Source organism: Rhodotorula toruloides (assembly GCF_000320785.1).
Source record: "Rhodotorula toruloides NP11 unplaced genomic scaffold Scaffold3, whole genome shotgun sequence".
In the NCBI taxonomy this organism is placed as follows: Eukaryota; Fungi; Basidiomycota; class Microbotryomycetes; order Sporidiobolales; family Sporidiobolaceae; genus Rhodotorula; species Rhodotorula toruloides.
The window spans coordinates 526,942-551,715 of NW_015622963.1; the positions used below are offsets into that span (position 1 = coordinate 526,942).

The window sequence follows — 24,774 nt, forward strand, 5'->3', positions numbered from 1 at the left end:
CGACCCCTTCACAGCCTCATCAGTTCACGAAGTCGAGTGAGGCGAGAACTCGGCGACAACGCGTCGGGGGAGCTCGCAGGGCGCCAAGATGGTGCGTGGAATTGATTCATTCTCGTGTGCACGCAGAGCGAGCTGATCTGGAGTTGTTGTCGAGCAGACGTCTACACCCCGGACGTCGGTAAGTTGAGCGATGTTTCCCGCCTCGCGCAGGCATCGCCGGGCCAGTCGAGCTGACAGACTGGGTCTTGTGAGCAGAGAAACATGCAGGATGCAGCGACTACGCCGGTGCGTCGTCTTCCCTCACTGCCTCGCCGTCCTTGTTTCGCTCGCACCTCCTGTCCGTCCTCCGTCGCAAACAAGCAGCTGACTCTACCCGAGCCAATTCGCAGCATCGACGCTCGCAAATCGAGCTACTCGACCAACTCAACACCCTCTTCGACAACTACCTCCCGTCCGGCTCTCGTCCGACATCCCCTCTCATCCCCACCCTTGGCGATGCTCCCTCTCCCACGCCCGACCAGCCCCGCACAGCACCTCTCAGACTACTCCCTGACCTCCTCGCTGCGTTCGAGCAGAAGAGAGGGGTCCAGCTCCTCACGTTCGAGGAGAAGATGCAGTTGAGAGGGATGGTCGAGGCGTTGCCAGAGGGGATGGAGGATCAGCCTTTTGGTGTCGAACAGGTGTTGCAGTTGTTGGTCAACATGGGCGTAGCGGGTAGCGGGACGAGCGAGGACGTGAGTGGGTCGACGACGCCGGCTGGCGATCCTCCCGCCTTGACGGACCAACCTCCGCCTCGTATCGACCCGACGTTCCTCGCTACAGCCGAAGGCTCCCCCGTCGCGCGCCATCGCCGCCTCCCCTCCTCCGCCTCGACAAGCCAAATCCCCATCCCCTCCTCCTCCTCAGCATCCCTCCTCTCCGCCTCCGCAGCAACCGCCGCCTCGCGCCGCCGTTCCCTCATGTCATCCCTCTCGCGAGCTTCGCCCTCCTCTTCAAAGAGCCTAAGGAAGAAGAGGACGTTCGAGGACTTGTCGGCTATGGTCGTCGCGCAGGGGGGAACGTACCTTGGTGTTGAGCTGGTAGGGCCGATGGGAGAAGGGTGGGATGCGAGTGCGGTAGCGGCGAGAGTGAGAGAGGCGATGGGCAGCAAAGGACCGGTGCGTTCGCTCCTTCACGGCTTTAATCCTCTCGCGCTCACTCGTCCTTGATATACAGGCCCGCGAACGCAACCTCGTCGCCTCCCTCACGCCCCTCACGTTCCCGCAACTCAAAGCGCTCGACAAAGCGTATGCGGCAGGGACCGCTCAAGGCCTTGGCAAGGGCAAGACGCTGCTCGAGACGGTCTCGGCGGAGAAAGCGTTCAAGGGGAACGGTGAGCCTCGCTCTTTGCGCTCGACAGCAAGCCGGTTGCTGACGATGGATTTCTCCAGTCGAGTTTGCGCTGAGGGGCTTGTTGATGGGACCGCTTGCTTGGGACGTCTGGCTGCTGCAAAAAGCGCTCGACTCGGCTACCGTCAACGAGGTGCGCCTCGACCGACCCTCCTTATCTCTCCCAGTTGCTGACACGCCGCTACAGACCCTACTCATTGACCTCTTCATCGGCCGCCCGCCCTCAGCCTTGACGCTCCTGCGCGCAGCCTACACCCACCGCCTCTCCGACCGCAACTTCTCCAGCGCAACCGCCTCACCCAGCTCGGCCTCAACGACCCGTTCGCTCGACGTTGCCATCCTCTCAGCCTTCTCCGCCAACGTCCGCCTGCGGAAAGCCTGGGAGGTTGCGTTGCGTGGGAGATGGGAGGACTGCGACGGGGATGAGGAGGGTGACGAGGGCGAAGCGAGTGCGCCGACGAGCCCGGTCAGCAAGGAGGAGCGCGAGGAGCGCAAGGCGAGATTGTTGAAGGAGGACCTCGATCAGCTCAAGGTTGCGCTTCGTCGAGGCGGCAATATCGAGATCGTGTACGCTCGCTATCCTCCTTTGCACCGAGGCATTGCTGACGACCAGTATATGCAGCTCGAAGATCCTCCTCGCTCGCTCTCCCACACACATGCACGCCCTCGTCATCGAATACCGCAAGTCGACCGCCGGCCACTCGACCCTCACCAAAGCGATCAAGCAGTGCATCCCGTCCGGCACGCTGCAGAAGCTTTTTCTCCACGCCGTCGAGAACGCCAAAAATGTGGGCGAGGGGAAAGCGGCGGGTGCAGGTGTCGGCGTGTGGAGGGACGCGAAGTTGCTGGAGAAGGCGATGGAGGCGGACAAGGGCGGGCGACGTGAGGAGCTCGTCTGGCGGTGCGTCGCTCGTTTCCTCAGCCAGCGACCCTTTGCTGACCGTGAGCCTCTGTCAGACTCATCCGTGCCCATTGCGATCGGCCTCGTTTTCTCGCGGTTCAACAAGCCTACAAGACCAAGTACCGCAAGACCCTCGGCGACCGCCTCGAGTCTGCCCTGCCAAGTGGTGTTCTGCGCGACCTCGCCAGCGGTCTCGTTGCATCGGCTGCGCTCCCGGAACCGCAGCCGTCCGAGGCAGAGGTCGGCCAAGTCGATGACCCTGCCGGGCCCGACTCGCTTCGCGCCCGCACAACGAGTTCGACGAGTCTCCTCAGCGTCGACTCGGCCCTTTCGGAGAAGGCAGACGATCGTTCGTCCGATGGTGAAGGACGAAGCGGCACCGAAGCTGCCGAACTCGAAGCGGAAGGCGAGCTGTCCGACCCGCCTTCTCCTCGCTCGCCGCCTACCGCCATGAAGGCGACTGCGGACGACGGCGCAGACCAGTTCGTCGAGGATTCTCGCGCCTCGCCGGATGCGAGCCTGTTCTCGCCAACGGAGGCCGGACCTCAGACCCCCGGCATGCCTTTCGCCGCCGACTCGCCCGATCAAAGTCGCTCCACCTCCGCGCTTAGTCACCGCAGCGACGGCCACCGACCATCCTCCTCGCTCTCGTACCGTCAGCGGTCGACTCCGCTCGAGTCGCATCAACCGCCCTCCTCGGCCGGCGGCAGCGCAGACAGTAGCAAGCTGTCGAGCTCGCTGCGGCATGCTCGACCTATCGCACCGTCTCGAGCGAAACGCAGGCAGAGTGAGGAGATTGCCCGCAAGGAGCGTCAGGCGAGCGAGGAGCCGCTCAGCCCGACAGAAGGGCGAGTGCTCAGTCCGACGCCTTCCGCCACCTCGAGGGCATCTCTGTCGCGTTCGGCTTCTTCCACTGGCGACATCTCGCTGGGCAGCTCAACGGGATCAGTCGGTTCGGCGTCCATCAGCATCGGGAATGGCGGAAGGCGCTCGTCCCTCGCTCCCAGCGACTCGGCTTTCGGCTCTCCGCCGTCGAGCATCGACACGACATCCTTCTTCACGACGCCACTCTCGCCTATCCGGGACGAATCCCGGCCCTCCTCGTCCTTCTTCCCGGACCAGCTCGCGACGCCCCCGCCCGCTTCACCACCCGCTTTTGACCCGTCTGCGGCGCGCAGCGACTTCTTCGCAACAGCCGGCGCAACGCCCGACCCGCCCGAGCGATTCTTCACCGCCATGCGCCGCGATCCTTCGAACGCCTCGAGCGCCGCCAGCAGCAGTCGCCCCGCGAGTCTCTTCGGCGAAGGCGGCCTCGACACGCTCCTCACGACCGGCAGTCCCGCGGCGCAAGCGATGGAGCGCACGACGTCCGAGCAGTTCCAGCAATTGGTCCGGCACGCACAAGAGTGAGCAAGCACTTCATCTGTCTCCTCAACATTCCTGACTGTTCTGCTTTCAACAGCCTCGCTCGCAAGCTTAAGGAGAATGAGGCTCGCTTCCAAGCCAGCGCGGCAGCCTACGAGCAAGAGGTGTCGGATCTCGAGGCGCAGATCGAGGAGGTGATCGCAGCCGTTCGAGATTTGGCCGTTTCCGAGCTGACGCTTATATTCGCAGGTTCGTGCAGAGCTGCAGACGAAGCGCCGCGAGGAGAAGGAGCTCCGAAGCGTCGAGAAGGAGCATCTGCAGCAGATCAGCTCGCTCGAAGCCGACATCACCAAGCTCACGAAGAGTCTTGAGCGGAGCCGCGAGGCTTACGACAGCATGAAGCGCAACTACACCGCGACGTGCGAGGAGGCTGAACGTCTTCGTGCGCTGGTTGCGGAGACGAGGAGGGTACGTCGCGCCGCTTGTCCCGCCTGATTCGCTCTCTGACCGCTTCCCGTCGCAGGAGAACCGTGCCGCCGAAGAAGCGATCCAGAACCACGGCCTTCAGATCCAGCAATTTGAGCGCGACCGCGAGCTACTGCAACAGGCGGTCAACAAGCTTGAGGAGGATCTCGTCGTCGCCAGGCGCGCACAAGACTCTCTTGACGAGCAGAAGCAGGAGAATGTGAGTTGCGCGCTCATCTGCGATCCAATTCTTGCTGACCTTGTCTTCATAGCTCCTGCTCAAGGAGACGATTGACAAGCTTCGCTTCGAGATTGAGGAGATGCGGGTCGTCGGCCGCAAGTCTGGCTTCCTCGATAACTCTTCCGCTCTCGCCTCGCCCGCCAAGGCTTCCCTCGGCGACTCCATTAATCGCAGTCTCGGGCGCGAGATCGCGACCCAGCTTTCGGAGCAGGACAGCGAGTCGAGCGATGAGGAGGGCACGGCTGGAGAGGAGGACGTCGACGACATTATCATCACGACCCATCGCCGCATCGTGAGTACCTTCTCACCTCGAGTTGGCTCTGCGTCAAGCTGACTTTGCTGCTCTCGCGCGCAGAAAAAGCGCGGCAAGAAGAGCTCGCCTCTCAGCGAGCCGGTCGTCACGCACGTCGAGACCTCGGTCAGCGTCAGCGATGCCGACGTCCAGACCGACACCCCGGCCATGCGCGAGTCAGACGTGCAGACAAACCTTGTCGCCGTCCAAGACGACCTCGTCAAGGCATCCGACGTCAAGCCTCAGATCGTCGAGGTCCCGCCGCCGCCCCCTCCGGCTCGCACCGAGCGCGAGATGCAGGAGGAGCTTGCGAAGGGCTTGGGCATCAAGGTCGAAGCCATCAAGCAGTTTGTCGAGGCGCAGAAGGGCGCGACCAAGACCAGCGGAGTCCCAGTCATGGCCGATGTGCGACCAAGTCGCCCTGGCCGCTGGCGGTCGCGCTTCACGCCTGGTCCAATCGTTCAGACGCCTGCCTACCTCATCAACGTACGTCAAGCCGACGTGAAGGCCGAGTACCGAGCTGACCGGTCTTACCTTGCAGGTCTTCCCAACTTCAGCTCGCCCGTACGTCGCGCAGGTCCTCGACTCGGGCGTCAGTCTCTTCCTGTACACTTTCACCATTTATCTCATCGGAATGATCGTGAGTCTGCGCTCGTTTCGGCCCAGATTCCAGGGGCGCTTCACTGATGCTGGCTCGTCTCGCAGAGCGGAAGTCGCTTCCTCCCTCTCACTCACCGCCACACGCTCGAGATCTTCTCGCCGCACGACACCCTCGCTTGGGAAGGACTCGCCGTCGGGAACATGGGAGACAGCGGGATGGCGCCGGAAGGAATTGCCAGTCTTTTGCACAAGTGCGTGCGGCTTCCCTTTCCTCTCAAGCTGAAGTCGCTGACTGTACTTCGCAGTATCGTCTGGAGCGGCATCCGCACCGCTCGACGCGTTCCCCTTTGATGTTGTACCTCCTCCTGCCTTCGCATTTCTCGTTTGTTTCGTTCCTATCGCATCGCTTCCAGTGCCGCCCTTCACACTCGTTCAATCTGAAACCTCCTTTGGACACGATACGCCTGCCTCGAGAGTAGTGTCGGGGGCAGAGGCACCTGAGAAGCTGAACTCCTCGTCTTGGGCAGCTCATGCGCTCATGGCTAGCTGCGCTGCTTGTTTGGCCCCACTCTCTAGCGTTGCACGAGCATACAGCCGTCGTCACTGAGCGTGCTTATTCGGAACGTTGACGACGTTCTTCCCGTGCGCAGTGTCGATCGAGGCCTCGCAGACGGAGATGAGCTCTGCCTCCTCTCGCTCGCACTCTGACTGTCGGCTGGGTGGCTGAGGCCGTCGAGACTCTTGTGCTTGAGCTCTCTGCGCCCCAAGAAGCGCCAACGAGCTGTCTTCACGCCCCCATACCTTTCATCGCCTTCTCGTCGAACTGGATCCGACCGGACAACGGCGGTTCTCGTGAACCTGGGAGCGGACAGGACGGCACCGACAGACGCCCTGACTGCTCGATACAAGCACCGCACGCGCGCACAGAGCCATCGCAGCCGATCACGCCCGCCTGTTCCCCTCGCGAGTTGGACGACTCAGACTTCCGCTCCTCAGACAGCTAGGAGGGGGTTTCGGGGCTACATAGTGTAGGAGCGGAAATCACTGGCCCAGCTTGCGCCTAGCACCTCCATCCCTCCGACTTCCGACCTCCTACTTCGCCTCATCTCCTCCCTACGCCTGCTCTTCCTCCCAGGCAACTTAACCCATCATGCGTCGCCGCCTCTCGCTGGATCGACATCCTTCGACGGCTGCGAGGTTTCCACCGTTCCTGGAGCGGTCGAGCGTGTGGAACCGGATATCCGCCTTCAGCTGTGCGTCTTTCCTCTCGGAACGTTCTTCACCGACTCAACTGACGAGCTTCAGTCTGCCTGCAGCCGCCCATCTCAACTTCTACCGCCTCCACCTCCTCGCCTTCACCTTCCTCCCGCTCATCGCCTCAGGCATCTTCTTCGCCTCGAATGGCCCGACGCAAGCGAACCAGATTCCTTACATCGACGCGCTGTTCATGTGCACGTCAGCCATGACTTTGACAGGCCTGAACACTGCATTGTTCGCCAACTTGACTGTCTGGCAGCAATTCATCCTGTTTGTGCGTGAACCTTCGCGCGAGATGAGGTCACTCGAGCGCCAAGCTGAGCATTCGAGCGTGCCCCGTCGCAGTTCCTCATGAGCATCGGTTCGACCTCGTTCGTCTCCATGATCACGATCATCATTCGACGGTGCGCTCTTTCGCTTCGGCTCATGCGCATGGCGCTTGCTGACTCTCCTTACAGGCATTTCTTCCGCAACAAGTTCGAGTACATGGTTGCGAACGACGGCAAGTCACGCTTCATGTCAGCAGGCTATCCGACAACGCGCTAACGCTGCGAATCGACGCAGAGGAGGCGCGCACGCGGGTCAACGAGGTGGGAGAAGGCGAGGTGCGCCGCTGCGTCATCCCGTCCGCTACGCTCTCGCACTGACAAGCCATGCAGGCTGCTCGCCACGGCCGCTCGTACCACGCTTTCGACGACGCTCATCAACCGACCCGACCCTGGTACACGCATCTCCTACCCGGGCGGAGAGGAGGCGAGCTGCCCGCCGCACCTCGTGCGAATGGCTCACTCGGCGAGGAGCTTGGCGGGCAGTGGACGGCGAAGGACCGCGAGCGAAGCCGGAGGCGGACGGAGAAGCTGCGAACGGACATGATCAAGCGTGTCGACACGCCGGTACGGGTCAACGAGATGAGCGTGAGTGGGTGGCTAGGCGGCGAGAAGACTGGTGATGCGAAGGAAGGAGAGGAAGGAAGGGACGACCCGAACGTAGACGGCGGGCGGGCGAAAAACCCTATCCACGAGGTTCGCGAGGCGCAAAGTCCGCAAGGCTTGCCGCACGCGCTTCCGCGCGAACCCAGCGTCGACCGTGGCGAGGGCAATCTGCCACTCGCGGTCCAGGCCGCGAGGGCTTCCACCGACGAGGGAAGCGCAGATGCCGCAGGACATGCTCGAGCGTGCGTCTCTTCCTCCGCGCATACGAGCCTGCTGCCACCGGTCTGACTATGATGTCGCTTGCAGCATCCAGATTGACGAATCGACACGACCGGACCGAAGGGCGCGCGAACGGCGGAATAGCGATTCGGTAGCGGCGACGCCAACTCGCGCGGCGGGAGCGAGTTTGCCTCGTACCCACACTCTCGGTACGTCGACTCCTTTTTCTGCACAGCTTCATCCGCTGAGGAAGCCTGACGTTCCAGATCACCGCCATCTCGGCCATGTCGGGGCAAGTCTCCCCGCCCAACCACATCCGTCTTCGCCAGCTCGCCAACAGCGGGACTTGGAGGTCGGGCGCACTCGCACTATCGACTTCCGTGATCCTGATGGCGCAGGCGACCTGCGACTCCGCCGGAACAGGACGCAAGCGCTCGACCCAGACTACCCGATTCGAAGACGCATGTCGCAGTCCAGCCTGCACGATGCGGATCCTCGCGCCTTCACCAGGACCGTCACGCTTGACCAAGCCGCCATGCACAGCGACTTCGGTGGTTTCCCGAACCCGCTCTTTGCGGCCGCTTCCTTCGCAAAAGACAAGATCCCAGGTCTGCGCAACGTTCTGGACCGCACCGCGACTTTGCCACGAACGACGACCATGCGCTCGACACACTCGCAAGGTCGGTCGCCCAGTCGACGACGAGAGTCAGACGGGGAGTTCAAGCCCGTTTCGTACATCTCGTTCGACGCCATCGTCGGCCGCAACTCCAAATTCCACGGCTTGACGACCGCACAGCAGGAAGAGCTCGGCGGCGTCGAGTATCGCGCCCTCACCGTCCTCCTCCGCATCGTCTTCGCCTACTGGCTCGGCGTCCAGCTTCTCGCCGTTCTCGCCGTCGCGCCCTGGCTCGCCACGACCCAGCCATGGAAGTCGACGATAAGCGCTGCCGGCCCCAATCCGACGTGGTTCTCGTTCTTTCAGGTCTGGTCAGCGTACAGCAACTGCGGCATGAGGTGAAGCGCCTGCCTTGCCGTCTCCGATTGCGAAGGTCGACTCACCGCGAATGAGTTCTGTACGCAGTCTCGACGATGCCTCGATGGTGCCCTTCCAGAAGGCCTATGGGCTCGTCATCGTCCAGGGCTTGCTCATCCTCGCGGGCAATACGGCGTTTCCGGTCTTGTAGGTCTCGCATCGTCCCCTTGAGCGCTCGCACAACGCTTACGTTCTTGCGTTGCGCAGCCTCCGTCTCCTGATGTGCGGCGATATCGGTCTACCTCGCATTCATGCTAAGACTGACGAGCTTGCCTGCGCTCGCAGCTGGATCGTCAGCAAGGCGGTGCCGTCCCGGTCCCGCACTCGCGAAACCCTACAGTTCCTGCTTGATCATCCGCGCCGCTGCTTCATCTACCTATTCCCGTCGTAGTGCGTGACCTTCGCGCGCGGTTCATCGATCCAGGCTGACATCCTCTGCCCCAACTGCAGCCAAACCTGGTTCCTCGTCTTCATGCTCGTCTGTCTCAAGTACGCTAGCAAATCCCTCGCTTCCGTTCGCTAGCTGATTTGAGCTTCTACAGCGGCATCGACTGGGCGTCCTTCCTCGTTCTCGACATCGGCAATCCTCAGATCGAAGCGCTGCCTACGGGTGTCGTGCGTCCGGCTCCATCGTGCGGCGAGAGGCAAGCGAGCTGACGAACACCGGCGCAGCGTGTCATCGACGGGCTGTTCCAAGCCGTTGCTGTCCGGACAGCAGGATTCGCCATCGTCTCGCTGTCGACGGTTGCTCCCGCCCTTCAGGTGAGTCCGCCGCTCGCTTCGTAAACTCCGCTGATTTGCTGACATTTGTCCGTAGCTACTCTACGTGATCATGATGTACATCGTAAGTGGCGTCTTCGCCGGTCCTGCTTAACCTGCGCGCTCACGCTCGATCTGCAGGCTGTCTACCCAATCGCGGTGTCCATCCGGAGTACGAACGTCTACGAAGAGAAGTCGATGGGTGTGTCAGAACCTCGTCGCTCGCCAAGCGCGACCTGACGTTCTCGAGGTGCAGGCGTCTACGACGAGGACTTCGAGGAGGATCCGGACGAAGCCGAAGCTCGTTTCGACAAGTCGCACTCCGCGACGCAATACATCGGCTACCACGCCCGCAAGCAGCTCGCTTTCGACTTGTGGTGGTTGGCGCTCGCCGTTTGGCTCATCTGTATCGTCGAGCGGCATCGCATCAGCAGCACGGACTGGCCGTGAGCATCTCTTCACCTCCGCCTTGCCGACCCAGTTTCTGACGCTTCGGTCTTGCAGCGAGGTCACCATCTTCAGCCTCATCTTCGAAATCGTCTCTGCCTACGGGACAGTCGGCTTGAGTCTGGGCAACAACCGAGTGCGTCGAAGTCTTCGTTGCTGTCGGTTGCTAGATATTGACTGGTGCATGACTTGTACAGACCGCCACCTCGCTTGCAGGCGTTCTCTCGACTATGTCGAAGCTCATTGTGTGCGCCGTGATGCTTCGAGGTCGGCACCGCGGCCTGCCGATCGCCATCGACCGCGCCGTCCTCCTCCCCTCCGATCTCGAGAAGCATTGGGACGACACGCTCTCGATCAACTCCAGGGAAGACGCTCCCGGCGAGCTCGGGCGGAGGACAAGAACGAGCTTCAGCAGCCATACGGCCGTTGCCGGCGGAGGCTTGCAAGCGGTCGAGCCGCTGACTGACGAGGATCGCCGACATCGCCTTCGTCGGACGTCGGGCGTGCGGCAAGACGACACGAACGGCGATGCAGAAGCAGAGGTCGGGCGTTCGTCGTCTCTGAACGGCTCGAAAGAAGGGATCGCCGGCTCGGCGGCGTCGCATGAGCCATGACGCTTCCCGGCGACAAGGAAGGGTCGCACGAGGACAGACTAGCGGGCGGGAAATGGTGCTCGAATGACTAGACGCGTTCTCACACTCGCAACTTCAGCCTTTCTTCCTAGCAAAAAGAGGGTTGTGCCAGTGTCCATTAGCAAGGCAAGCTACATAAGAGAGACAACAAAGGAAGCACGAAAGAGCCCGCGGGTCTGCCGGGCCCTCGCTCGTCCATCCACCCCGATCGCTCCCCATCCGCATCGCCAGCGCTTCCTCCGCAACCGCACGACTTCCATCCCATTCCTCTGCCAAGCTCATCAAACCGAGACGGCAGCCGTACGACCAGCCCAGTGCGCAAGGTCTCACTCGACGAGGAGGAGAACGCAGGCGCGAGGCGAAGGTCGAAAGCGAACTGAATCAGGAGAGTCAAGGCGGAGGGAAGGAAGAGAAGAGATGAGGAAGGGGAGGAATCGTGACGATGTGGGAGAAGAGTGGTAAGCGGAAGTCGGAGAGCTGCGAGAGAGTCGCGGTCAGCGGAATGTCGCCAGGCCGGAGCGGCAGCGGCACGTACAGGACCTGGGTGAAGACTCGTCGCAGACCACCTAGAAAACACTCGTCCTTACTGCCTAACACGCAACCTCAGCCGCCGTGCCCGCAGCAGCGTCTTGTCGCAAGAAGTCGAAGAGGTCGAAATCCGACGCCGGTTCGTTGTCAATGGCAGGAAGCGTCCCCTCGTCGAAACCGCTGAGAGTCTGCGACCAGTCTGTCCAAGCCGCGACGAGGTCGTTGTTGTCGAAGAGGGAATTGGCATCGACGGCGGGACCTGGATCGACGAGAGAATCTCCGACAGCGTCGGGCGCCGGGAGGGACGAGTCGAGGGGGAACGCGAGCTGGTCGAAGCCGGTGAAGTCGAGGCCGAGAGACGAGACGCCAGACGAGACGACGGGTGGGACAGCTTCCGCTGCAGGGAAAGGTCGACCTCGCGTGCTACGAGGCGAGAGCTGTCCGTCTCCGTCGTCATCGTCTGGTTCGTCGTCTCCGGCTCGACTGCTTGTGCGGCTGGGCTAGTCGACGTCGCTGCTTGGCTCAGAAGGCGCTCAAGTCGGCCAAACTTGGTCTCGAGGGACGAGAGGCGGATCTGGAGCGACTGCGACTGGAGCTGCTCGAGGGCTAGCTGGGTCTTGAGCGACTCGTTCTCTTCGCGAAGCTGGGCGACGAGGGAGTCTGTCGCGGATGGAAGGGCGGGCAGGGCCGCGAGAGGGAGGTTGACGCTGGAGGGAGTGGGTGTGAGGGAAGTCGAGGGAGATTGGGACGCAAGCTGCGCCTCGAGTTCGGCGACTCGTGCCTCGAGGAAGTCGGTGTGCTGCTTCTTGCGGTCTCGGGAGACCTGAGCGGCAACTGCGGGCGTCGACAGGCGAGTTTAGCGGGATGCGAAGAGAGTGAAGGACGGTGAACGCACTCCTATTGCGCTCCATCCTCGCCTGTTTCCTCGCGTGCTTCTCTGCCGCCGTGCTCCTCGGTGCACGCTTCTTCGCCAGTGGTTGCGCCGTGTCATCGTCGACGAGTGAAGCGGAAGCGGGCGAGAGAGGTGGCGACGCCGTGCGCTTCCTCGAGCGGGTCGTCGCTGGCGAGTCCATCGTGAGCGTGTGAGTCTGTACGCAGCAGTCAACCAAGCCAAGCAGTGCCCTTGTCGGGCGTGAGCGTGTCGAAGAAGCGAGACGTGGAACCTTCGACGTGGAAGGCGTCGGTTGTATTCAGTCTTATTCAGCCATTACAATCGTGTTTGTATTCGTGAAAGTGTATTCGAACCGATTACACCCGAGTTTGTATTCGTGCGATTACCCCGGGTGACCCTCGCTCCCTCGCCCGCAACAGGCTTCGTGCGAGTCGTGTGCAGCATGGCCAGTACCAGTAGGACCCATAAAACGCTGCTAGCCCCCTCGCGAGCCGTCCCGAGCGAGTTGAACGCCGTCGTAGTCGCCTCGACCTTCGCAACCCGCTCTCTCGCCTCGACTGTTCACGCACTCACTCGAAACGTGCTCACCTGTTTGCTCCAGTATGTCAGCTACTTCTGGCACGCCCATCACGAGCACCGCCAAAGCATCCGAGGCGCCCGCTGCCGCTCACAGTGCGTCCCCGCTCTCTCATTCCCACTCGCTTGCACTCGCCCCTCTTGCTGTGATTAGCAATGGAGGCGCTGGCTGCACAGAGACTCAAACTAATCGGTGCACTCCCTTACAGCCGGGGAAGAGGCGGTCGTCGCCTCGCCGTCGAGCTCGAACGAGCAGGCGAAGGAGGACAAGGAGGACAAGGAGGGCGAGAAGTCCGACAACGACCAGGAAGAGCAGAAATGCACGTCGACGGATCAGCTTAGCGCTCGCTCACTTGCTGACCGCTCTTCTGTCGGTTCTGCAGCGGCGGGCATCTTCCCGTGTGTCAGTGAGGAGAGGGACGGAGGATTTCTCGCTCTTGCCACGATCTCTGGCATCCCGCTGTGCTCGCCGTACCCGAGCGAGGAGCAGATTAGGCGTAGGTACGAGGAGATCGTTGAGTCGGCTGAGAAGTTGGCCAAGGCTGCAGCTGCGAGCCCGAGCGAGGAGCAAGATCAGGACCACGAAAGCGGCAGTGCGTCGAGCTGTGCGCTACAGTAGCTCTGCTGGTGGCTGAAGCGCATCCCCCAGATCCCGGAGGCCCTCTCCCTGTGAACAATCCTGCTTGCGGCACCGTCCAACAGAGGCAGGAGAAAGAAAGGTGTGCTGGCTAGGCGTGCAAGGCGGGCGGGAGCTGCGCTTGTGTGACGGAAATGGCGGAGTCACTCGTGATCCATGCTACCGAGTTGCGATTCCGAACGGACGACGGAGAAAGGAGAGGAGAGCGGAGATAGCAAGCGGCTGTCGAGCACGGAAAGACCCGAGAGCTTGCCGGGGACAGGTTCGCGCGGCGAATCCGACACACGCGTCACAAAGCATCAGTCGCACACGTCCTTACAGCTCGACGTCGCACTGTCCTGGGCGGAGCGCACACCAGTGAGGCTGCAGAGGAATCGCCTTCACACCTCGCTGTACTGCGCGGTATCTGCGGAGATTTCCGTGCCGTCAGCCTACGCTATGCGGATGCTGGGGAGAGTTAACAAGCGCACCGCCAATCGTGCAGGCGCGGCAGTGCCTCTCCAACGCTCCTCTCCCCTTCTGTCACCGATCCGCCTGTCCAGAACACTTCTGCTGCCGCGGCTGCTCGAGGCCTGCGGAACAAGAATCGTCAGCAGAACGCTACGAGCGTGGCAGAACGAGCCATACGCGCCATGCTATCGAGTCGAGAGTTTCCGGTCCCGCTTGCTCGCTCCACAGGAGCGCCTCGCCACCCAGGACGAGCTCATGCTGCTCCCTCGTCAGGTTGAAGAGCGGGTCGAAGGAGTAGCTCTGGAGGACCTGAGGTGAGCTATCGCATCCTTCGGAGGACTGCGAAGCGCACCTTCGACCAGGTCTTGAAGGGGCTGTAGAGGCGATCGATGAGCGGTCGGTCATGCGTAGCAGTCTGAGCCAAAGGTACTCGCACCACGACGTGCCGTTGGCGTAACGACCAAGCCAGGCGCCGGCTCCACCTGCAAGACGAGCTCAGCCGTGCGAGAAGAGCGAGAGGAAGATCGGACGAACAGTCGAGGTAGAAGTAGTGGCTCCTGCACAGAAGGCGTGAGCAAAGCATATGCGAAGAAGATAGCGGAGACGCACGCAGCGTGGATAATGCGGTGACCTTTGTCCGCAACCGCACGCACGTTTGCCTGCTCGTCGAGACGATCAGCTCAGGACCATCTCGCAGCAACGCGGGACGTACCGAGTCAATCCAGACCATGACCACCGTCTCCTTCGCGAGGCTTAAGTCATGCTTGAGTACGAGCTCCTCCCAAACAACCGGCGTCTTGTTCGACTCGACCAGCGTCTCGTGCAGACCGCGCACAAACTCGTCGAGTAGCTCGTCCACGGTGGAGTTCCGAGATTCGAGCGCGGCGCTGGTTTCGGGATCGTCGAGGTAGCAGCGCTTGTTCTGCTCAATGTTGGGTTACGTTAGGAAGGCCGGGGTCGAGGCAAGCGAGAAAACGCACCACCTCATCGCCGCCTGAGCTGAAGAAAGCGCTGGACGAAAGCTTGGCGGCATCCTGCAGCACTCGCTTAGAGAAGGCGAGGGTGTCCGGACGTCCCAGGCGGAGTTGACCTGTCAAAAAGCGAATCTGTCAAGACCGCCGCGCGAGCTTGAACGGCGAGCGCACCTGCAGGCGGTTCTGCTGCGTAAGTGGACCACGGACGTGCGTCTAGGCAAGCAATGTGCTCAGGGTAAGCGTTCGCGATCGAGGCGGTGTGGCCGGGCATGTCCACCTGCGTCCAATTCGTCAGTGATGTAAGAAAGCGGAGTTTGAGCTTACGCACCTCGAGCATGACGGCGATACCTAGGTCTTGCCCGTACTCGACGACCTTGGCGACATCTACCGTCGAGTAAATTCGGTCGGCTGAGTAGGCGCCGAATGTTGCGAGGTCTGGAAAGGTCGGGATCTCGAGCGGGAAGGACTGCTGATCTGTGATGTGCCAATGGAAGGTGTTGACCTTGGTCGAGGCCATCGTATCGAGGGTGCGGAGGATGTCTGCGGAGGACTCGCGTAAGTCTCCTGCCGGAAGCAAGCTTGGCTTTCTCACCTTCGATCGGGTACCAGTTTCGTGCCGTGTCGAGCATGAAGCCTCTGCGGAGGGACAGTGTGAGAAGGCGCAGAAAGGGACGTTGCGCCGGAACGAACCTGTACGGGAAAGCCGGCCGATCCTCAATCCGAAGCGGTACGTTGGCAATGTAGCGCAAGCCATCGAGAGCATCGTCCGCAGCAGGCAGGAAGTATATAAGCTGCGTGAACGTCTCGAGACCTCGCAGAAGCCCGACAAGCGTGCGAGCGGACAGGTGCGCCGATGCCGTTGGCGAAGTCGCGTCGGTCGCTGCGGGTACTGATAGACTGTACGACTCGTCGAGCGTGTACAAATTGACGACCTCGTCCTCGAGTGTACCGACGACAGTCGAGTTGAGCGAAAGGAAAAGGCGCGAGAGAATCGGAGCGTTCTCGACCTGCGGGCTGTGGAATCGAGCTGAGCGCTCTTCTTTGCGGGTTGCGCCAAGCTCAACGCTCTACTGACCGGTCAGACTCTCCTCTGTCAGGAGTGAGCCGCCTCAGTCTGTCGTGCTGAAGGTGCCGCGAGGTGCGGGCGATCGCCTTTGCGAGCTGTTGCGAGCCAGTGAGCGAATGACCTGGGTTCTGACGCTCGCACGTAGGAGAGAGAGGCTCACTCTACGCTCCAATTCCTTCGCAAGCTCGCCCTGCTCGGCCACGACCTCGAAGGAGTCGCCAAGTCTGATGAAGGATGAGCCGGTCGAGAGAGAGCGAGGACGAGGCCAGAGAGCCGCCGCTCGTGTGACATGCAGGCTGAGGATTAGCAAAGCTGAGAAGAGCATGTCAGGTAGCCAGGCGGACCATGCGAGTGAAGAGATGGAGCGAGAAAGGCGCAGCGGTGGGGCCGACTCTCTGCGAACGGCGACGACGACAAGTTGCGCGAACTAAACTGCATTCACAGCGAACAGAAGCAAACTATGCGACAGAACAACAACTGACTACATGCGAAAGAAGGTATGCGGACGGAAAATGGGAGACTATGCGCGCCTTCGCTTCTTCTTCTTCTTCTTCTCCTGGTCACCGCCATTCACGTTCGAGGCCTCCGTCCCGCTCCTCTTCTCGCCTCGAGAGACTTGGCCTCCCCTTCAGTCGTCGACCTCCTCGATCTCGATGTCGGACCCGCCGGACATGTCCTCGTCCTCGTCCTCGTCCATCCTGACGCTCGGCTCGTGGTTCGGCACGACGACGAGGCGGTTGCGCTTGTCGTCGAACTCGATGCGTGCCGTCTCGCCGTCCCGGAGGGACTCGTCGAGGATCATCTTCGACAGCGGGTTGAGCAGCTCGGTCTGGATGGCGCGGTTGAGAGGACGGGCGCCGAACATGGGCGAGTAGCCGATCGAGCCGAGGAAGTCCATCGCAGGCTCCGACACCGAGAGCGTGATGTCGCGGCCGTTTGAGCGGAGACGCTTCTGCACCTCGGCGAGGCGGATGTTGACGATGCCGCGGACATCCTTCCTCGACAGGCGATTGTAGATGATGATCGAGTCGACGCGGTTGATGAACTCGATGGGGAGCGCGGCACGGAGGGCGCCGTTGACGAGCTCGCGGGTGGCGGGAGGAACCGTCTCGACGTCGTCGCCAAGTTCGTTGAGGAAGGCGGAACCGATGTTGGACGTCATGATGATGACCGTGTTCTTGAAGTTGACGATGCGGCCTTGCGAGTCGGTGAGGCGCCCGTCGTCGAGGACTTGGAGGAAGAGCTGGCAGAACTCGCGCGACGCCTTCTCGATCTCGTCGACGAGGACGACCGTGTACGGCTTGCGCCTGACGTACTCGGTGAGCTGGCCGCCCTCTTCATGACCGACATAGCCGGGAGGCGAGCCGATGAGGCGTGCGATCGCGTGCTTCTCCGAGTACTCGGAACCGTCGAGGCGAATCATGGCGTCGGGCGAGTCGAACAGGAACTTGGCGAGCGCCTTGGCGAGCTGGGTTTTGCCCGTACCGGACGGACCGACGAAGAGGAAGCTGGCGATGGGGCGGTCTTGGTTCGACAGGCCGGAGCGGTTGAGGCGGATGGCGTTGGCGACGGCCGAGATGGCCTCGTCCTGGCCGACGACCTCCTTCCTGAGCGTCTTCTCCATCTTGAGCAGCTTCTGCTTCTCAGTCATCTGCGAGGGCGAGCGAGAGTCAGCAAGTGTACGAGCGAGTCGAGCAGAGAGGGAGAGAACGCACCTTCATGTTGGAGACTGGAACACCGGACCACTGCGCGACGACCTGCTGGATCGCCTCAGGCGTAACCGTGTCGCCAGCGAGCGACTCTGCGCCCTCAGCACGACGCTGGCGCTCCTCCGCCTGCTTCTGCTCCTCGAGCTGGGTGAGGCGAGTCTGGAGTTCGGGAATGGCGTAGTGGCGCAAGTCGGCGGCGGTGGCGAGGTCATAGCGACGCTCAGCGTCGGCAGCCTTGGCGGTGAGCTCGTCGATGCGCTTGCGAATGCGGTTCAGCTCGTCGCCCTTGGACTTTTCCGCCTCGAACCGCGCCACGATGGGCGCAAGCTCGTCGTCAATCTTCGAGATGGCCTGCTTGGTATCCTCGATCTTCTGCTTCGCCACCTCGTCCTTCTTGTCGCGCGCGAGCTCGGTCTGGAGCGCGTGAAGCTCAATCTCGAGCTGGAGCTTCTGGCGCTCGAGCTTGTCGATCTCTTCGGGGCGAGACTCGCGGGCGATGCGGACGGCGGAGCAGGCTTCGTCGACGCAGTCGATGGCCGAGTCGGGCAGGCGGCGGGCGGTGAGGTAGCGGTGGGCGAGAGTGGCGGCGGAAACGAGGGCAGAGTCTGCGGGGACGAAAAGGTCAGTCTCGGCGCGGTCTAAGTGGGACAAAAAAATAAGCAACGTACCGAGAATGGTAACACCGTGGTGGACTTCGTACTTCTCCTTGATGCCGCGCAAGATGCTGATCGTTTCGGGGACAGACGGCTCGTTGACGATGACCTGCTGGAAGCGACGCTCCATGGCCGGGTCCTGCTCACAAAGTCGTCAGCGATCATATAACGAGTAACGAGAGGACGCTGTGAGCGGGAACGCACCTTCTCGATGATGCGCCATTCCTTGAGGGTCGTCGCGGCGATGACACGGATCTTGCCGCGAGCCATGGCGGGCTTGAAGAGGTTGGCGGCGTCCATTCCTCCGCCTGGCGAGCCCTGGCCGGTCATGATGAGGTGGACCTCGTCGATGAAGAGGATGACGGAGCCTTCCGACTTTTCGCATTCCTCGAGGATGGCTTTGACGCGCTCCTCGAATTGGCCTTTGTAAGACGCTCCAGCGGTCACCAACCCTAAGTCTAACGCAAAGATGCGTGCGATGAGGTTGGGCGGGACGTCGCGGTTGACGATGCGCTGGGCGAGTCCTTCGGCGACACTCGTCTTTCCGACACCGGCGTCGCCGATCAGGACGGGGTTGTTCTTGGTGCGGCGCGAGAGGATGCGGATGCAGCGACGAATCACGTCGTCGCGGCCGATAACCGGGTCGAGCTTGCCCTCTTCCGCCTGGGCGGTCAAGTCGACCGCGTACTTCTTGAGCGCCTCGAAGCCCTCCTCGGCGCCCTTGCTGTTGACCTGCTTGCCGCCGCGCACCTGTTGTGCAGCGTTCTTGACGGCGTCGGGAGTCGTGCCGGCCTCCTTGAGGACGTTGATGATCGAGTTGTCCTGGATACAGGCGAGGATGAGGTGGTCTTGGGCGACGAACGAGTCGTTCTGCGGGCGCGATGGGTCAGCTGGGTCCTAATACAATCGCTGAGTGTACTCACCTTCTCCTTCATGAGCTTCTCTGCCTCCCGGAGGACCTTTGAGAGTGCGGGCGAGACGCTGACATCGTCGGGAGGGGGTTCCTGGGACGGCAAGCGGACGATGAACTTGGCGAGTCCCCTGGCTACGAGTTCAGGCTGTGCGCCAGCTGTTTGCGCAGGCAACACGGCGCGTCAGTACGGCGTGCGAGGGTCGAGAGAAGGTCGGGGAACGGGATCAAGTGGGGACCAGGTTGGCGAGGGAACGGCGGGCGAACGCACCTTTGTTGAGGATCGAGTGCAGCAGTGTTTGCTGTGTCTGGCCCGAGGCGTTCGACGTCGGGCTGAGCAGCGCAGAGAAGAGGTGGGCGGGAGCGACGGTCCCCTGCTGGTTCTCCTTTGCGAGCTCGATGGCGGCTTGGACGGACGCAATTGCCGCGTCGGTTAGCTTGTCCATCTAGACTAGCTTGTGTCTATAGGACGGGTTGAGTGAGTTGAGTGGTGTGAGCGAGGGAAAGAAGCGAGAGAGCCGAACTCGAAGAGGTCATTTGGCGCGGGACTTGGCCATTTTCGATTGAACTCCGCCAGCGTCGTCGGCACGCTCGCGGCTTCTCCAGCTTTCGAGCACCCTCTCGCGCGAACCGCACGCTGTCCTCGCCCGCGCAGGCGAAGCCGGACGAGCAAGAACGAGCTCCGCCCGACCTCTCCTCGCCACACGAGCCTCCTCGTCCTCGCCGCCCGCCGCAACCTCGAGGGAATGCGCCTCGCAATGCACCGCGACTTCACCCTGTCCCGCCTGCAAGAACGATCGAGAAAAGTGAAGCGGAAACCTTCCCAAGACGGATCACGCCGGTGCGCTCAGCCGCTGTTGGCCCTCGACGCGGCCTGCGCTGGGCGGAAAGCGGTGTCTGTGTGGTGTACAAGGTCAGTAGAGACGGGCGAAGGTGCCGGGAGGAGATCCGGACGCACTGCGGTTGAATCCCGTGAAGCCGCCACCCGACCTCGCTCCGCCCATCCCGCCAGACTGCTGCTGCTGCTGCCCGAGGAACTGCATCCCTCCTTCGCCCTCATGAGCGTGGTGAGGAGCCTTGGCGAAGCCGCTGCCGCCGCTTCCGCCACTCCCCCTCGACTGAACGTTCGTCCTCTGCTCGCCAAGCGGACGCCTCGACGCTTCGTGCTGCTGACCTCCTCCGCCTCCGAAGCTCGTGCTCATCCTTCCTTGCTGGCCACTCGAGCCAGACCAGGCCGCCTGACCGCCAGCGGGCCGAGTCCCGCCGACTCTCGACGACACACTCGCGCGCGACGACGAGCGCTGGATGCCGAAACCTGCGTTGTTTGAAGCATGTGCAGGGACGAATGTCTGGCGAGGCGTGCCGGGAACTTGGCGGGAGGAGAGGGCGGGAGAGGCGAGGGCGTTGGCGAAGGACTGGTCGCCGGCGAGAGGTGCACTCTGCGGGTTGAGCAGCGAGCGCTGCTTCGTCTTGTCGTACTGAGACTGCCGGAAGTCCCTGCTGTCAGCGGAAGGCGACAGACAGCAGGCGGACAGCTGACCTTGAGCTTCTGATACGCCTTCGCGTTCGCCTTGTGCGTCTCCTGCAACTCGTGCACGCGACGTCGCTCGAGCTCGAGGTCCTTCTCCGTACCTGCGAGGGAGCGTGAGCGCGAAGCATGGGCCGAGCAGGACGGACGGATTCACCTGCCAGTCTTTCCTTGAGCACTGCGATCGAGCAGGGTCAGCTGATGGACGCAGAGAGCGATAGAGGTGACGCACAGTTGATCTCAGCGTGCGCTTCGCGCATGATGGTGTTGCACTGCGCCTCGAGGACGGCGATGCGCTGCGAGGCAAAATCAGCGCAGGCCTTCGCTTGAGTGGGCGAGCAAGCGCACCTCCTGAGCGTTCTTGGTGATCAGCGCCTGGAACGCCGTTTCTTGTTGAACCTGCGAGTCACGAGAGCGTGAGAAATGGCGCGAGGGAGACGCTGAAGCGGGCTCACCTGGTAGGTGTAGAAGTTGAGGGCGCGGCTGGCGATGTCGAGGATGACCGAGGGAGACAAGCCGGACAGGATTGACGTCTTGTACGAGTCGTGCGGGTTGAGGGCCGTCTGGACAACGTCGTCTCTGCGGATGAGAGCGTGAGTCGAGGACAAGTGCTGGATTGAGGAAGGGAAACCTACGCGTCTGGCAGCGCCGTCTCGCAAGCGGGGCAGATCTGTGGGACCGAGAACAGCGCGTTTGCACAGTCGACGCAGAAGATGTGGGAGCTGGGCATCAAGCGAGATGAGTCTCGCGAGGAGGTGAGCGAGTTGAGGCGACACGCACCAAGTCGTGACGACGGCGCTTCCAGGTCAAACGGGTCAGCGAGGCTTCTCACCGGCTCTAGTATTGCGGGCGTGCGCTCACGATCCCTGCAAAGCGTCGCTGCAAGGTCAGCGAGTCCTTCCCGGGACGGGTACAGCCGGCCTCGCAAACTCGAGAGTCGCGGGGGCTATTCTCCAGTCGTACACGCACCTCGAGTGCCAGAGACTTCCTGCACCGCAGGCTGTTGCACCTCAGCTCGTCCATGGTCGGCGCGAGGAGCGAGTTGCGGGGGCGAGACTGATGAGGCGGGGCGGGCGACAGGCGACGACTGAGGAGGTGCGACTGCTGTCAGGCGCTCAGGATAGCAAGAGCGAGTACTGTACCGGCGGAGAGCTCCTGGCGAGCGAGGTGAGCAAGTAGGCAGAGGTGAAGAGGAGGAGAAGGGACGCTGGCAGGCGCTCACCGACGTTCGATGAGCGCTCGAGAGACACGCTGAACAGACTAAAAAGCTCTCCATCGTCACCAAATGCGCCGAATGAGCGTGCGTCGCTCGCCACGAAAAGGCTTTCACTCGCCGGCGTCGGAGACGAAGAATTGTACACGTTGCAAAGATCCCCGGAACGAACGAGAGACGAGCGTGGATGGTGACAGGTGCGGGGAGATGAGAACATGCGAAAGAACGAAATGAGGCGAGATGTCGTTCGTACAGGTGTGCGGCGTGAGATGCGTGCGGTTCGTGCTGGAGTCGCGAAATTGTACACTTTGCGGATGTCGGACTTCCGAGATTGACGAGAAGCGAGTGGATGTGTAGGCAATGACGAGGCGAGAGGCTGTCGGTCACTCCGCCCGAGGGATCACTTCGACGGCTTCGACGAGTTCGGTGGCGCCGACTTCCTCGTCCTCGTCCTCGTCTTCTTCCGTGGAGTCGCCCGCGAAGCCGCGAGGATCTGGTCGCGGCCCATCCTCAGCGTCGAGGAGGACCTCGTCGACTTGCTCGTCTTCCGCCAGCTCGTCGCCGTCACGAGCTGCGATTAGCGCCGGGTGCAGCTCGACGACCTCTTCCGCGGGCGGCGCAACGACCTCGACCGCCCCATGCTGGCGACGGCGCTCGGCATAGTAGGCCTCCGCTTCTGCCACGAGGCGGTTGTCGTGTCGCTGCGAGATCCGCGCGAGCTCGGCGCGCTGAGCTTCGATAACTGCAGGGTCGATGCCGTCGATGCCTCCGTCGGTGTCGAGGTACGAGTAGTCGCCGTCTTCTTCGGCCGTCCGCTGGGTCGGTTGCGGTTGAGCGGGATGCGGCTGGGGTATCGCGTTTCGCCAGACGGACTGGGGAACGACGATGGGCGGCGGCTGATAGTCGGCGCGCGCAGGGAAGGCGTAGGTGGCTTGCTGAGGCGGAGGCGCGTTCGTGACCGACGAGGCTCCAGACGACGCCAAGACGGTAGGGATGGGCGGAAGGCGAAGGATGCTCGGCTGCGGGAGGTGCGGGGGCGCATCGCGGTGATGGAAGTAAGGGCTTGTGACGGTCGCGCTGGTGGCCCCGCCCCCACTGCCGTTCGCGACGCGGTACGCGGCAGTCTGCGCGAAGAGCTTGATCTTCATCTCGTGCTCCTCTTTCCACGCCAGCCTCTCCTGCCAGAACGGGTCCCTCTTGCCAGTCTTCTTCCACTGATCTCGCTCATTCGGCTTGGCTGGCCCGTCGCCTTCAAAGTCGAATTCGTCGCGACCGAGGACGCCGACAAAGTCGAGCCAGTAGTACGCCTGCCAGTCGGCCCACGAGTCGGTCGGCGGATCGAGGAAGACCTGCTTGATCTTGCTCCAGCCCGAGTCGGTGCGCGTCAGGACGACCTCGACGACCCGCGCGACGCCTTGACACGAGACTTCGGTGCAGAGCCGCACGTCGAGGATCTCGAGTTTCGGCACGAGGTCTGGTAGCTGGAGGACGGCATGATCCGAGATGCTCGACTCGGACAGGTCGAGGAACGTGAGGGCGCCGCACATGTTGGAGAGGCAGGCGCAGACGGCCAAGTCGTCGATGATGATGCTATTGAGAATGAGCTGTTTGACTTGCGGAGCGTTGGCGCCGAGCGCGGCGAGTTGACTGATCTCGCCTACGTACTCCAGGTCATCGTCGAAAGACGTCTCGACGAGCTCGCAGGTCTCGAGGGCCGGCATGATGAAGAGCGGCGTCGGGAAGTGCTCAATGTCGAGATCGAAGTCGACTTCGCTGCTCGAGGGCGGCGCAAACAAGGGAGGCGTCTGGCCTTTGAGGAAGAGGTGGCGGAGGGCGGGGAAGCGTATTGGTGCGGGGACGACGTCGACGGTAAGGTCGTCGAGAGGCGGAACGGGGTCGTCGACGAATTCTGGGTCACGGACGTCGACAAAGTCGCCCCAATCTTCGAACGGATCGCCCGGCTCTTCGATGACGAGGTCGGAGAAGTGGATCGTCTCGAGTGTCCGGCGTGCGATGCGGAGGAGCATGAAGAAGGAGCGGCCGACCCAGCGGATGCTTTTCAGCTCGAGAGTACGCAGGGCCGGAAGTCGAGGCATGGCGACGTCGAGAACAACGAGGTTCCGCCAGTGAAGGGCTTCAAGCGAAGGAAGCGCCTGAACGGGCTGGACGCTGCGCCTTGGCTGCCAAGTCCATTCGCCCACGGGAACGCTCTGGCAAGGACGGCCGTTCATCCGGACCGTCACGTCGAGCGTCGACGCAGTCGGGAACATCGAGAGGACCCGTTCGCCGAGGATAAAGTCGGGTAGCGCGGCGTGCACGGTCACCCTAGGAGGTCGGCATGTCAGCCATTATGCTTCAAGAGTAGGAAGTGGCTCAACCTACTCGCTCACGGCGGAGAAGAGAGGCTCAGCCGCCCATTCAGCGACCTCGTGGAGCGCATATGCGGACGCGATGGTGTTCGGATGCAGGAGGAGAAGGAGTCGCCGTAGAGTTGATGTCGATGTCGCAGGAGGGCCGAACGGCATGAGGGCGTGCACCTGGTCATGGCGACGCACAGACGCCCAAGCCACGGCCTTGAAGAGATCCCGAAGTCGCAGCTTGACCATCTCGTATGGGATGATATCGCCACACATGCCACGCTGATCCTCAATGTACCGTAGCCGCACGACGAGGCTGCGAATGCCTCCAGCCCCGCTCCGACCGCTGTTCTTGCCGCACGCGCGCAGGCAAGTGTACGAGGCCTTCTGCATGTCCTTGTCGTCGTCCAGGGCAACGCTAAGCGTCGACCAGAGTCGCGGCTCGTTATTGATGACGGTACGCCAGGCCGACGAGACGCGAGTTAGGCGGGCCAGGTCGTCAGGCTGGAGGAAGGTGAGCACGTTGAGGAAGACCTCGGCGGGAAGGGGAGACAGCGCCTGTTTCGTCGAGGACGCTGACGAGCCGCTGTGCTCCGATTCGACACCTGGCGAGCGCGGCGGCGTGTCTTTCGGCGTTTGGTCGATCATAGGCGTCTTGGGACTGCCTTCGCCAGACGTCGCAGCCTGGTCGGTCATCGGCGGCGACGGCGGCAGCGCGTCTTGCGCCACGCCGGCCTTCTCTGGCGCTG

At 62.3% G+C, this 24,774-nt stretch overlaps 8 protein-coding genes across 8 annotated transcripts; 3 read left to right on the forward strand and 5 right to left on the reverse strand.

The window, feature by feature from the left end:
- Nucleotides 1-88: 88 nt before the first annotated feature.
- On the forward strand, nucleotides 89-5,604 carry RHTO_04770 (Annexin family protein; the record flags this gene model as incomplete). The annotated part of the gene is made up of 17 exons (XM_016418434.1): nucleotides 89-91; nucleotides 158-178; nucleotides 256-285; nucleotides 390-1,157; nucleotides 1,216-1,372; nucleotides 1,431-1,522; nucleotides 1,577-1,956; nucleotides 2,012-2,290; nucleotides 2,347-3,696; nucleotides 3,753-3,849; nucleotides 3,905-4,123; nucleotides 4,179-4,340; nucleotides 4,393-4,653; nucleotides 4,717-5,139; nucleotides 5,195-5,293; nucleotides 5,359-5,504; nucleotides 5,559-5,604. 17 exons carry the CDS (start codon nucleotides 89-91, stop codon nucleotides 5,602-5,604), a joined length of 4,533 nt encoding a protein of 1,510 aa, XP_016275710.1.
- Nucleotides 5,605-6,403: 799 nt separating this feature from the next.
- On the forward strand, nucleotides 6,404-10,514 carry RHTO_04771 (potassium ion transporter; the record flags this gene model as incomplete). Its single annotated transcript, XM_016418435.1, has 19 exons — nucleotides 6,404-6,506; nucleotides 6,570-6,784; nucleotides 6,856-6,914; nucleotides 6,969-7,012; nucleotides 7,075-7,115; nucleotides 7,170-7,684; nucleotides 7,749-7,870; nucleotides 7,928-8,675; nucleotides 8,743-8,841; nucleotides 8,902-8,916; nucleotides 8,980-9,084; nucleotides 9,145-9,183; nucleotides 9,237-9,309; nucleotides 9,367-9,456; nucleotides 9,512-9,538; nucleotides 9,595-9,655; nucleotides 9,710-9,899; nucleotides 9,958-10,036; nucleotides 10,098-10,514. 19 exons carry the CDS (start codon nucleotides 6,404-6,406, stop codon nucleotides 10,512-10,514), a joined length of 3,042 nt encoding a protein of 1,013 aa, XP_016275711.1.
- Nucleotides 10,515-11,122: 608 nt separating this feature from the next.
- RHTO_04772 (bZIP transcription factor) lies at nucleotides 11,123-12,133 on the reverse strand (the record flags this gene model as incomplete). Its single annotated transcript, XM_016418436.1, has 3 exons — nucleotides 11,123-11,483; nucleotides 11,570-11,894; nucleotides 11,956-12,133. 3 exons carry the CDS (start codon nucleotides 12,131-12,133, stop codon nucleotides 11,123-11,125), a joined length of 864 nt encoding a protein of 287 aa, XP_016275712.1.
- A 421-nt stretch (nucleotides 12,134-12,554) lies between these two features.
- RHTO_04773 (uncharacterized protein) lies at nucleotides 12,555-13,260 on the forward strand (the record flags this gene model as incomplete). The annotated part of the gene is made up of 3 exons (XM_016418437.1): nucleotides 12,555-12,624; nucleotides 12,738-13,121; nucleotides 13,178-13,260. The coding sequence occupies 3 exons, from the start codon at nucleotides 12,555-12,557 to the stop codon at nucleotides 13,258-13,260; spliced, it is 537 nt and encodes a 178-aa protein (XP_016275713.1).
- A 220-nt stretch (nucleotides 13,261-13,480) lies between these two features.
- RHTO_04774 (glycoside hydrolase family 20 protein) lies at nucleotides 13,481-15,980 on the reverse strand (the record flags this gene model as incomplete). Its single annotated transcript, XM_016418438.1, has 15 exons — nucleotides 13,481-13,571; nucleotides 13,636-13,737; nucleotides 13,770-13,915; nucleotides 13,968-13,989; nucleotides 14,046-14,097; nucleotides 14,150-14,172; nucleotides 14,225-14,274; nucleotides 14,328-14,537; nucleotides 14,596-14,705; nucleotides 14,761-14,866; nucleotides 14,918-15,129; nucleotides 15,182-15,225; nucleotides 15,280-15,603; nucleotides 15,665-15,750; nucleotides 15,816-15,980. 15 exons carry the CDS (start codon nucleotides 15,978-15,980, stop codon nucleotides 13,481-13,483), a joined length of 1,743 nt encoding a protein of 580 aa, XP_016275714.1.
- Nucleotides 15,981-16,283: 303 nt separating this feature from the next.
- RHTO_04775 (heat shock protein/chaperonin) lies at nucleotides 16,284-19,373 on the reverse strand (the record flags this gene model as incomplete). Its single annotated transcript, XM_016418439.1, has 6 exons — nucleotides 16,284-17,306; nucleotides 17,371-17,969; nucleotides 18,033-18,156; nucleotides 18,222-18,887; nucleotides 18,941-19,086; nucleotides 19,199-19,373. 6 exons carry the CDS (start codon nucleotides 19,371-19,373, stop codon nucleotides 16,284-16,286), a joined length of 2,733 nt encoding a protein of 910 aa, XP_016275715.1.
- Nucleotides 19,374-19,774: 401 nt separating this feature from the next.
- Nucleotides 19,775-21,478, reverse strand: RHTO_04776 (E3 ubiquitin-protein ligase; the record flags this gene model as incomplete). The annotated part of the gene is made up of 11 exons (XM_016418440.1): nucleotides 19,775-19,824; nucleotides 19,886-20,411; nucleotides 20,468-20,559; nucleotides 20,613-20,633; nucleotides 20,688-20,751; nucleotides 20,804-20,854; nucleotides 20,911-21,034; nucleotides 21,091-21,177; nucleotides 21,236-21,253; nucleotides 21,317-21,334; nucleotides 21,465-21,478. The coding sequence occupies 11 exons, from the start codon at nucleotides 21,476-21,478 to the stop codon at nucleotides 19,775-19,777; spliced, it is 1,065 nt and encodes a 354-aa protein (XP_016275716.1).
- Nucleotides 21,479-22,051: 573 nt separating this feature from the next.
- RHTO_04777 (F-box domain containing protein) lies at nucleotides 22,052-24,721 on the reverse strand (the record flags this gene model as incomplete). The annotated part of the gene is made up of 2 exons (XM_016418441.1): nucleotides 22,052-23,993; nucleotides 24,051-24,721. 2 exons carry the CDS (start codon nucleotides 24,719-24,721, stop codon nucleotides 22,052-22,054), a joined length of 2,613 nt encoding a protein of 870 aa, XP_016275717.1.
- Between the last annotated feature and the right edge of the window lie 53 nt (nucleotides 24,722-24,774).